At 41.2% G+C, this 11,648-nt stretch overlaps 2 protein-coding genes and 1 pseudogene across 2 annotated transcripts; all 3 read right to left on the reverse strand.

Annotated features, from left to right (window-relative positions):
• The window catches only part of LOC117935236, a 2,149-nt pseudogene extending 806 nt beyond the window's left edge, over positions 1 to 1,343 (reverse strand).
• LOC117934781 (UDP-glucuronosyltransferase 2B15-like) lies at positions 1,329 to 3,638 on the reverse strand. Its single transcript, XM_034856771.1, has 2 exons — positions 3,487 to 3,638; positions 1,329 to 3,369 (listed from the first exon to the last, which is right to left on the reverse strand). The coding sequence occupies exon 2, from the start codon at positions 3,355 to 3,357 to the stop codon at positions 1,774 to 1,776; it is 1,584 nt and encodes a 527-aa protein (XP_034712662.1). The 5' UTR covers positions 3,358 to 3,369; positions 3,487 to 3,638; the 3' UTR covers positions 1,329 to 1,773.
• Positions 3,639 to 4,231: 593 nt separating this feature from the next.
• LOC117934783 (UDP-glucuronosyltransferase 2B15-like) lies at positions 4,232 to 6,212 on the reverse strand. The gene is made up of 2 exons (XM_034856773.1): positions 6,144 to 6,212; positions 4,232 to 6,023 (listed from the first exon to the last, which is right to left on the reverse strand). Exon 2 carries the CDS (start codon positions 6,009 to 6,011, stop codon positions 4,431 to 4,433), a length of 1,581 nt encoding a protein of 526 aa, XP_034712664.1. The 5' UTR covers positions 6,012 to 6,023; positions 6,144 to 6,212; the 3' UTR covers positions 4,232 to 4,430.
• Between the last annotated feature and the right edge of the window lie 5,436 nt (positions 6,213 to 11,648).

Genomic DNA, 11,648 nt, shown 5'->3' on the forward strand with positions numbered 1-11,648 from the left:
GTAGGCGGGGTTAATGAAAACGTGCTGTTCAACAAAACTATAGATAGAATGTAACATATTCTTGGTTCTTTCCACAAAATCCATCTGGTCGTGAAGTTCACTTCCTGACACAGGAACATAGGAGACTGGAGAGGGAGCTATGGTCAAATGGCCCTCTCCAGTATTAATCCAGCGCACATTGAAAACCATTGGCAGCTTCAGGTAACTACCCAAAATAACACCTATAGGCAAAACAGGGTCTGTTATTATTAAGTCAAACTTAGAGTTGTGCATTTTTTTCATAAAAACAGGGTCATCGAAAATTCTAGCAATTGATCTGGCCATGATCCCATAGCTATTTCCAAACAAGGATGTGATTAAGTACTGTTGGTAGAAGGTGCTTATAAAGGTCGGCAACCTGCGGCATTCCATAACATCTAGTAGCATTTTATTGTAGTAGTTAATGTCTTCCGTCTCATCCTCCAACATGGTCACAGTAATAGAAGTAAAAATGGAAGAGTTACTAGGGATGTACCAACTCTTGGCAGAGTGTAGCACAGTCATGATGTGGCCTCTGGAGTGCAGCTCTCGGAGGATCACCTCCATGTTGATCCAGTGTCTGCCATCAACAGGCACTACTAGGATCCTGCTGCTACTGCAACAATTGGGCCCGAGCAACAGGAAACAGAACCCTGTCAGGAATATAGGGATCATCATGCTGGACATTCCCTGGAAGAAACAACATAAAGAAACAGTTAGAATTTAAAAACCCAGTAACGTTAAAGTATATCTCATAAGTATGTAATCTGTTAGATTGCTCAATTAAAAGTTAGTCAAATGCCTCACCTGGTCTTGTTGTGTCAAAATCCAGACATATGGCTTGATCTCCAGATCTTGAGTGAGCTAAAATATACCATACAGTGTAACTTTTACGTACGGAGGCCCGTTTCTGCATGGTCAAAGTCCAGTATGTGGGTTAAATGCCTACTGCTAATGGTTTGTGCTGTTTTTAAGAGCAAAGGTCAGTGGTAAAAACACACAAAAGTAAGGTAGAGTGCATATCAATGGACTGTAATTAGAGTTATCCAACATTTTGCATTTGTCATTTCAATGTAATGATATTTTTTTTTTACTTAAGTGAAGTTGTCTTCACATAACCACTGTTTTAATATACATAATCAGTGCAAAAAAAAGTTATAAGGTGTATTTAGGTGATTGTTCCACAGCTTCTGCAGTTGCACTTTGACATCAGGGGAACCAGATAAAAATCGTAATATTTGCAGACTGCAAGGGTTAGTTTGAAATGTGCACCCCAAGCTAGTCACTTTATTTGCACCTTGGAGTGGTACCTCAAGTATCCTCATGTGTTCCCACTCCCTTTGGCCAATGCTTCTTCCTATCTGTTTGGACCTTCCGTTAGTTACTAACTAACTAACTAACCTTTAACTATAGGTCTCTCAAAAGGTCATGGCCAGATAAAACATTTCTCTCAGGGGCCCCTTAGAGGACACTATGTTACATGACAAACCTGTCTTGGTCAAACACATCCTGAAATCCTTACAGTTCTGATACTCACATTAAAAATCAGGCTAAGATTCAGTAGAGTAAATGATACATGGAAAAGATTTATGATCAACAAAGAAAAAATTGTACATGATTACATGTGCAGTGCAGTTTAGGAAATCTGTAATAAGGACTACGTATAATAAACGTGTTTACACATGACAATGTTTTTAATTGGGCAGTATAATTTCCCTTACAGCAGGCATTAAGTGTAAGTAGTGTTTGAATAAGTTACTCAGCCTTCCTCTTTCTCCGAGACCTTCGGCAGCAGAGAACCTGACAGGCTAAGACTGAAGCCCAGACAAAGGCTCCAAAGAGGGCCACAATTAAAACAGCCACATCCAGGCAGAAGTAGGAGTACCATGGCAGACTAAAACCGGCTGACTGCAAATGGGCTGCTCCTTTGTTCCGGATGACGTATTCAATCCAAAAGATGGCGGTTTCCATAGGAGACATTGGCTGATCGTGGTGTAACTTTGAGAGACGCTGTATGTTGTTACGGTACGAGGGGGTCTCCAGTATGTCCTGTAGAGCCTCCAGGAAGTCTTCTTTAGTGAGTGATCCAGCCTCCATTACCCGAGCTGCCCCACGTACCTTTAGCCGAAGTAGGTTGTCAAACTGGTCAAAGAGGAGTGGCAGGCCCAGAACGGGAACGCCATGGTAAATGGCCTCATATATGCCGTTGGTGCCTCCGTGGGCTACAAAGGCACGAGTCTTGGGGTGTCCCAGGAGGTCATTCTGAGGAAGCCATTTAACCAGAAGGGTGTTGTTCCCCAATGATGAAGGCTTATCACCCACAAATCTCCATACCACCTTTTGAGGTAGCTGAGCAAAAGCAGCAGCAATAGCCTCTGTAGTCTCACGAGGCAGTGCTGACACCAGCGACCCCAAAGACATGACCACAACCCCATGCTCCCCAGAGCTCTGCATGAAGGCTTCTAACTCAACAGGAAGAGGACCAGCCTTTGTACACTGGAACCCCCCTATGTAGACCACGTTGGGCATGGTGGGCCGAGGGAACTCAAAGACAAAATTGGTCCTCACCAGCCAGATATCAGCTGCAAGCTCCAAAGACAGCAAGTCAGTTCCAGGAGGAAAATACCGCTGGAAAAGATCTGAGTAGGCGGGGTTAATGAAAACGTGCTGTTCAACAAAACTATAGATAGAATGTAACATATTCTTGGTTCTTTCCACAAATTCCATCTGATCGTGAAGTTCACTTCCTGACACAGGAACATAGGAGACTGGAGAGGGAGCTATGGTCAAATGGCCTTCTCCAGTATTAATCCAGCGCACATTGAAAACCATTGGCAGCTTCAGGTAACTACCCAAAATAACACCTATTGGCAGAGCAGGGTCCGTTATTATTAAGTCAAACTTAGAGTTGTGCATTGTTTTCATAAAAACAGGGTCATCGAAAATTCTAGCAATTGATCTGGCCATGATCCCATGGCCATTTGCCAACAAGGATGTGATTAAGTACTGTTGATAGAAGGTGCGTATAAAGGTTGGCAACCTGCGGCATTCCATAACATCTAGTAGCATTTTATTGTAGTAGTTCATGTCTTCCGTCTCATCCTCTAACATGGTCACATTAACAGAAGTAAAAATGGAAGAGTTATTAGGGATGTACCAACTCTTGGCAGAGCGTAGCACAGTCATGATGTGGCCTCTGGAGTGCAGCTCTCGGAGGATCACCTCCATGTTGATCCAATGGCTGCCATCAACAGGCACTACTAGGATCCTGCTGCCACAGCAACAAGTGGGCCCGAGCAACAGGAAACAGAACCCTGTCAGGAATATAGGGATCATCATGCTGGAAATTCCCTGAGAGAAACAGTTTAAAGAAACAATTAGAATTGCAGAACCCAGAAATTTTAAGGTATAGCTCACTTGTATGTAATCTGTTAGATTGCTCAAGTAAAAGTTAGTCAAGTGCCTCACCTTGTCTTATTGTATCAAAATCCAGACATATGGCTTGATCTCCAGATCATGAGTGAGCTAAGATATGTGCTTTCATACAGTGTAACCTTTACATACAGAGGCCCGTTTCTGCATGGTCAAAGTCCAGTATGTGGGTTAAATGCCTACTGCTAATGGTCTGTCCTGTTTTTAAGAGCAAAGGTCAGTGGTAAAAACACACAAAAGTAAGGTAGAGTGCGTATCAATGGACTGCAATTTGAGTTTTTGAACATTTTGAATTTGTCATTTCAATGTAGTTATCTTCACATTACCACTGTTTTAAGATATCTAATCAGTGCAAAATAAAGTTATCAGGTGGATTTAGGTAATGTTCCATGGCTTCTGCAGTTACACTTTGACATAAAGGGGAATCAGATAAAAATCCTATTATTGGCAGACTGCAAGGGTTAGTTTGAAATGTGCACCCCAACGACAAGCTAGTCACTTTATTTGTCCCTTGGAGTGGTTCCACACTTATCCTTATGTGTTAACACTCCCTTTGGCCAGTGCTGTTTCCTATCTGTTTAGACCTTCCGTTAGTTACTAACCAACTAACTAACTAACTAACTAATTATTAGCTTTGGGTCTCTCAAAAGGTCATGGCCAGAAAATACATTTCTCTCAGGGGCCCCTTAGAGGACACTATATTATGTGACAAACCTGTTTTGGTCAAACACATCCTGAAATCCTTACAGTTTTGATACTCACATTAAAAATCTGACTCAGATTCAGTAGAGTAAATGATACATGAAAAAGATTTATGATCAACAAAGAAAAAATAGTACATGATTACATGTGCAGTGCAGTTTAGGACATCTGTAATAAGGATTACGTATAACAAACATGTTCAAACATGACAATGTTTTTAATTGGGCAGTATAATTTCCCTTGCAGCAGGCATTAAGTGTAAGTAGTGTTTGAATAACTTACTCAGCCTTCCTCTTTTCCTGAGACCTTCGGCAGCAGAGAACCTGACAGGCTAAGACTGAAGCCCAGACAAAGGCTCCAAAGAGGGCCATAATTAAAACAGCCACACCCAGACAGGAATAGGAGTACCATGGCAGACTAAAACCTGCTGACTGCAAATGGGCTGCTCCTTTGTTCCGGATGACGTATTCAATCCAAAAGATGGCGGTGTCAATGGGAGACATTGGCTGATCGTGGTGTAACTTTGAGAGACGCTGTATATTGTTGAGGTACGAGGGAGTCTCCAGGATGTCCTTTAGAGCCTCCACAAAGTCTTCTTTAGTGAGTGATCCAGCTTCCATTACCCGAGCTGCCCCACGTACCTGTAGCCGAAGTAGGTTGTCAAACTGGTCAAAGAGGAGTGGCAGGCCCAGAACGGGAACGCCATGGTAAATGGCCTCATATATGCCGTTGGTTCCTCCGTGGGCTACAAAGGCACGAGTCCTGGGGTGTCCCAGGAGGTCATTCTGAGGAAGCCATTTAACCAGAAGGGTGTTGTTCCCCAAGGATGAAGGCTTTTCACCAACAAACCTCCACACCACCTTTTGAGGTAGCTGAGCAAAAGCAGCAGCAATAGCCTCTGTAGTCTCACGAGGCAGCACTGACACCAGCGACCCCAAAGACATGACCACAACCCCATGCTCACCAGAGCTCTGCATGAAGGCTTCTAACTCAACAGGAAGAGGACCAGCCTTTGTACACTGGAACCCCCCTATGTAGACCACGTTGGGCATGGTGGGCCGAGGGAACTCAAAGACAAAATTGGTCCTCACCAGCCAGATATCAGCTGCAAGCTCCAAAGACAGCAAGTCAGTTCCAGGAGGGAAATACCGCTGGAAAAGATCTGAGTAGGCGGGGTTAATGAAAACGTGCTGTTCAACAAAACTATAGATAGAATGTAACATATTCTTGGTTCTTTCCACAAATTCCATCTGATCGTGAAGTTCACTTCCTGACACAGGAACATAGGAGACTGGAGAGGGAGCTATGGTCAAATGGCCCTCTCCAGTATTAATCCAGCGCACATTGAAAACCATTGGCAGCTTAAGGTAACTACCCAAAACAACACCTATAGGCAAAACAGGGTCTGTTATTATTAAGTCAAACTTAGAGTCTTGCATTTTTTTCATAAAAACAGGGTCATCGAAAATTCTAGCAATTGATCTGGCCATGATCCCATGGCCATTTGCAAACAAGGATGTGATTAAGTACTGTTGGTAGAAGGTGCGTATAAAGGTCGGCAACCTGCGGCATTCCATAACGTCTCGTAGCATTTTATTGTAGTAGTTCATGTCTTCCGTGTCATCCAACATGGTCACATTAACAGAAGTAAAAATGGAAGAGTTACTAGGGATGAACCAACTCTTGGCAGATCGTAGCACAGTCATGATGTGGCCTCTGGAGTGCAGCTCTCGGAGGATAACCTCCATGTTGATCCAGTGGCTGCCATCAACAGGCACTACTAGGATCCTGCTGCTACTGCAACAAGTGGGCCCGAGCAACAGGAAGCAGAGCCCTGTCAGGAAAATAGGGATTATCATGCTGGATATTCCCTGGAAGAAACAACATAAAGAAACACTTAGAATTGCAAAAACCCAGTAACTTTGAGGTTTAGCTCATATGTGTATATAATTTGGTAGATTGCTCAATTAAAAATTAGTCAAATGCCTCACCTGGTCTTGTTGTATCAAAATCCAGACATATGGCTTAATTTCCAGATCTTGAGTGAGCTAAGATATCTGCATTCTTACAGTGTAACTTTTATACACAGATGCCCCTTTCGGCATGGTCAAAGTCCAGTATGTGGGTCAAATGTCTACTGCCAATGGCCAGTGCTGTTTTTAAGAGCAAAGGTCAGTGGTCAAAACACACAAAAGTAAGGTGGTGTGCATATCAATGGACTGCAATTAGAGTTATCAAACATTTTACATTTGTCATTTCAACGTATTTGTCTTCACATTACCACTGGGAGGATGCCTCGGGGAAGACCCAGGACTAGGTGGAGAGATTAAATCTCCAACCTGGCCTGGGAAAGCCTCAGGATCCCCTAGTCAGAGCTGGTTAATGTGGCTCAGAAAAAGGAAGTATGGGGTCCCCTGCTGGAGCTGCTGCCCCCGCGACCCAATACTGGATAAGCAGACAAAGATGGATGGATGGATGGACATTACCATTGTTTTAATATATATTATCAGTGCAAAGTAAAGTCAGATGGATTTAGGTGACTGCTCTGTGGCTTTGTTTTGTAGTATATTTCATCCTCAATGCAAAGTTACTCTTTCAATGACACTTTTCGTTTCTTTTAGATTCCTCTTTGAGAACTCAGGCAAGTTCAATGCATACACCTGAGAATCTGATTGGTGAGGGAACGTTACGGAGAATTTGGGTAAATGCCAAAATGGGACACAGCCAAAGTGTGTGAGACAGGAGTGGCAGGGAACGAGGGAAGGAGGAAGCAGCAGAAGGTCTCACAGCGAAGGAAAAAAAAAAGTGAGCAGTGGTGATTACAATACCAGCACGGTTCAGTGTTCAACAGTCATATCAGTGAGCTGCAGCTTTCCCCTCCTCTCTTCTGCCTCTGTAGAGTTACATAAACCTGAGCCAGGGAACAACAGTCAGGTCAAGGTAACAGCAAACCCCACAGTTTAAAATCTTAAAAAAGACTAAAGAATAGCACACAATAACAAGCATGTGACTCTTTCTTGAAGTATAGCAGTAACCTTTGAGAGCACTTTTTGATTGATCACTTTATTAATAACACCTGTGGTCAGAACAGCAAATCAGAGGCAAGCATTTCATCTGCTTTCATTCCGTGAAATATTCCATGCATTGTTCAATTTTAACTTCAAGTTTATTTTATGTGTAAAATGTTGATCTTCAGTCGCATTTAACACATACAATTACTTGTTAAGTATCATAGGTATTGATGGTATGTGCGTGATTTTAAGGAAATGAGTAAAGTTATAGAGAACATTAGACTGGAGCTGGAAGAAAAATCACCCACTGGTAGAGAACAAAGATGAAATAAAACATGTACTACAGCCTTTGTTTTGCATCAGATGTGCAACTACAGAAAAAAAAATCATGTTATTAGTTAAATTGTAAAGGGAATCAATGTTGGTCTTAAAACATCCTTTCAAAAGTTCCTTTGAAAACTTAGAAGAAACTGAATATGGTCCACTGTATTTTATTAAATGACGTAGACAACGTATTGTTCATCACAACCTATAATAGATTGCAGTCAGTCCAAAATTCTCAGACGATATATTAGTGCCTGCCTCTGTGTCCGTCCCGCAGAGGACCCCTGCAGACTACTTTCACTAATTTCAGAGACCATTCCTAATTAAAGAGTGAGTCAAAAGAACTTTGATCAATAACTTTTCTAGTTAGTAGAGGGTTGTGTCCTTCAATTAAAAGTTCATTTTGAGTTTGATAAACAGGAGCCCAGTTGTATTTAGAACAGCATAAACATATTAAAAGTTAAGTTTAAAAGTTAAACTGTATGTAAAATCAGTTTAGGGACCCATTTTTATCATTTATTTTTACATTTTGAATAAGAACTAAAAATAAGTCCCACCTTAAAACAGGACATAAGTGCTATTTTGGAAACTTCCTGCGCGTCCTCCCAAGAAGATTTATTTGAGAAAATATCACGGCAACATAAAATCCAATTAATTCAATAGCTTTGACGCTGATTTAAAATTTTTCAGGTGTTTTTATGCAGGTAACGTGATGTGTTTATGCAGGCATGTACATTAAATGCTGTTCTTTTCCAACATCAAGACAAAAGTTGACACAAATGTGCTTCAATGCAAAAGTTCTGGACTAGTTAGGTCTGATGTTTAAGATTTGTACTGTACAATGGGGCCCAGATGTATTGCAGCCTTATGAAAATGGAAATGGGTGGAGTGAATGATTGGTCAAACACCATGTGAAGGTTGGTCCACAGCACATCCACCAGGGGGAAACAGAAACAAGCTCCAAACTCAGAGGCCATGTTGCAGCTAAAGCAAAGGAAGCCCCAGTAGGCGACCTGGAACAATATGTTTGCAATGCCAACAGGTCTTATCTGAGAGGCAGTAACAGTAACAGTACAGGTCCTTTGTTGTGGGAAGGTTCAAAATAGCTTGGGAAGTTTTGGGTAGCACAGAAAAGGGAAAAATGCTTCTTATGAGTTGTGCCCATAGGAAAACAGCAACAACAAACCAACACACCTGATGATGCACTGCTACAGAAAAAGTTGTTTGTGAGATTTTATTATCTCAGAATTGCCTAGCTCTTGGCCCCCTTTTCTCAAATTTCAAGTCTCCAGTCTCAACCAAGTCCAGTTGGATTTGCAATGTGTGCATGTGTTAAAAGTTAACTAGTTAAACGTAAGATCAAAGACTTTTTTTGTACACACTCAAATGTCACTTCGGCCCTGCTTCCACCTGGTATTAAAAACAGATCTAAATGATAGGATCACAAGTGGACATCTTTAGGTACGTGTTTTCCCACTAGGCAGTAGAATGCGTCTCCAAATGCATCCTGAGTCACCACTTGTGACTTCCCTGCTCGATATGCAAATTAAAACATACATCGTTCGATTTGCATATAGGATGGTTGTGTGATTTTATAATGTCAGTTGTTTCTCTCAGATAAATGAGGTGAAAAATGACAAAAAGCTCAGCCCACAGTCTGTCTGCGTGCCAACATAAGGAGGCTTGCTGTCAGCTGGTGGGACCTGTGCCGGAGAGGACAATGTCAGTTTGTAGCTTCTAACTGAATCTTTGTGGTTTAAAGTTTGTATTCTAACTGCCTTGTTATACTTGTCATGTTCGCTTGTAGGATTTGTGTTACGTTAATGCTGCTGAAGACCCACCAGCCCATAACGCGAGACTTTAATTAGGAAGATTTTATAGGAAATGAAACAGCCACTGCTGACAGATCTGTAGCTCTGGTAATGTGAGACAAAAAAAAACAGAAGAAGACAACAAAGAGCAGGATGTTTCGTATTAAAATCTTACACATTTGTGAATTAGGGGAAGATTTTGTGAAACAAAACCAAAGAAGTTATTGTATACCGGCTGCAGCAACAAAACAGAAAAACCAGCTAAGTTTCCATTCACTTGTCAATCGAATTATCTGAAGTTTGGTAAAAAAATTCACAAGAATAAAGCTGATGAAAGTGTTTCCATCCAACGGCTTTAAAGCAAATAAACTAAAAAAATAAAATAGAATTACCTGTGCGTAATCAAATTGGTATATTTAGTTGATTTTAGACATTTGAAGGTGTTTCCGTTCATTTTTTAATTGAATCGCACAACATTCAAGCAAACAAAGTTTTTCTAGACAAAATGGATTGCGTCGTCTACCAACAAATAATCATTATTGCAAGAGATAGCAACATATCAAGCTATGATAAGTAAACGACAACGCTATCATGATGCACTGCCTAAGATGCATGATAATGCAAATGCTTGGCTTTACTTTTTCCCCCCAGCACCGCTGCCAGACAACTCTTTTTTGAGACACGTCTCGCTGTTTAAGCGCCTTCCATTTACTCCGGAGGACGTCCCACGGCTTGTCCTAACCTTAGTTTGCCATTTCCTTTGCAAGTTACAGATTAAGCAAATTCAGAAAGTCTCTCATCTCCTCTTCCGTCCACTTCCATCTGTCGTTGTTGACACCCTCCATGTGTGCAAACAGAGCGGAAATACTGGGCGGAAATGAACTACAACTTGTTCATTTTCCGGCGATGGGCACCCAACAAAATGACCTAAGAATTCATAGAAATTCATTGTTTATTCGGCAAATAACGTATCCACAATAACGTTTCCATCAGCAATTATCCTGTAAGCCGTATATCGATCAAGATAAAAGCCAATGAAAACAAACAAATTTCCTTTGAGGCGATATTCATAAAATTCCATTAAATTTTACTGTTTCCATTAGGCATTTTTCATTTGATGTCAGTTAAATGTGTGTATGGAAACATAGCAACCAACCTCGTCAGCGACAGTATGATATAAATCAAAAACACACAATTCACTCAGTGGTTTCTGTAACGTGAGAAATACTTTGAATGAGTAGACGTAGTTCCACTCATAGTTGAGCAGGCAGTCTTTATTGTGGTAACAGGACATGTAGCCGTTCTCACTGCTGTAAGAATGTGGCCACATGCGGCTCAGACCACCTCCGAATGAGGTTTTTAAGATCAGATCCCAAGGCTTCCTGGGAGTTTTTTAACCTCTACTTAGAGCTGTCCACTTGTGATGCGATCAACCAGATGGGATTTTATTACCAGGTGGAGACTGGGTCTTATTGGGTCCTAATATTTGCACGCACCAGTGGAATGCAAACACACATGCGGTGTAATGGAAAACTGCGGTGCTACAGAGACTTGCATTCATGTAAAATCAGACAGGCAGGACTGGACAACGATCAGAGTCGCAGACTGGACTGAGGCTGCTGGCTGCTGATAAACGACATTCATCGTCATGGTGATTGCTTAAATAAAAAAGGCCTGAGAAGGAAAACATGTATTATACTTCTTTTCTCGTGGGAGTCTTTCAACATGTATAGCACGTTTGCAAAAGTTGACCTTAAGCCAAAATATCTGAACTCGCTCATATGGTTCAAAACCTTTCCTTCCTTCAATTGTTCTGTGTCGTGATATGACTCACTTCAATCCCCATGACAGTTTTCACACCAGTTACTCACATACCTAGCATGTACTTCTACTTTTACATTTTTAATCTCTTTGGCATTTACTGAAACAAACTTACAATTGTCAGAATTCTAAGTACAATCGTCACACCATGTGGTACATTTAGAACATCACTCTATGTGACCTGCAAAAGGTAATTACTCAATCAAAGTAATTAACTCCTGTTACAAATGTAAATAAATACATCAATGAATACATTATTGCCATCAAAACAAAAGGTTCCTTTATCATTGCTTAGACCAAGACAGTCAAAATGCAAAGACATCTTGTTCAATGAGACCATACTCTAAAAGGGAGATAGTCACTCCATGGGTATTTTGTCCTATATTGATGACAGCCATGGCACACAGTGTACATGCTCATTGTATGTACACACAGGCCAAGAACAAGTATATAAAGAAAGGTTGTACAGAAAAACAATACAACAGCAAAATGATGAGGAACTGTTGCACAAGATTGGGAAAAAATGCTA

This window comes from Etheostoma cragini, chromosome 19, assembly GCF_013103735.1.
Source record: "Etheostoma cragini isolate CJK2018 chromosome 19, CSU_Ecrag_1.0, whole genome shotgun sequence".
NCBI classification, from domain to species: domain Eukaryota; kingdom Metazoa; phylum Chordata; class Actinopteri; order Perciformes; family Percidae; genus Etheostoma; species Etheostoma cragini.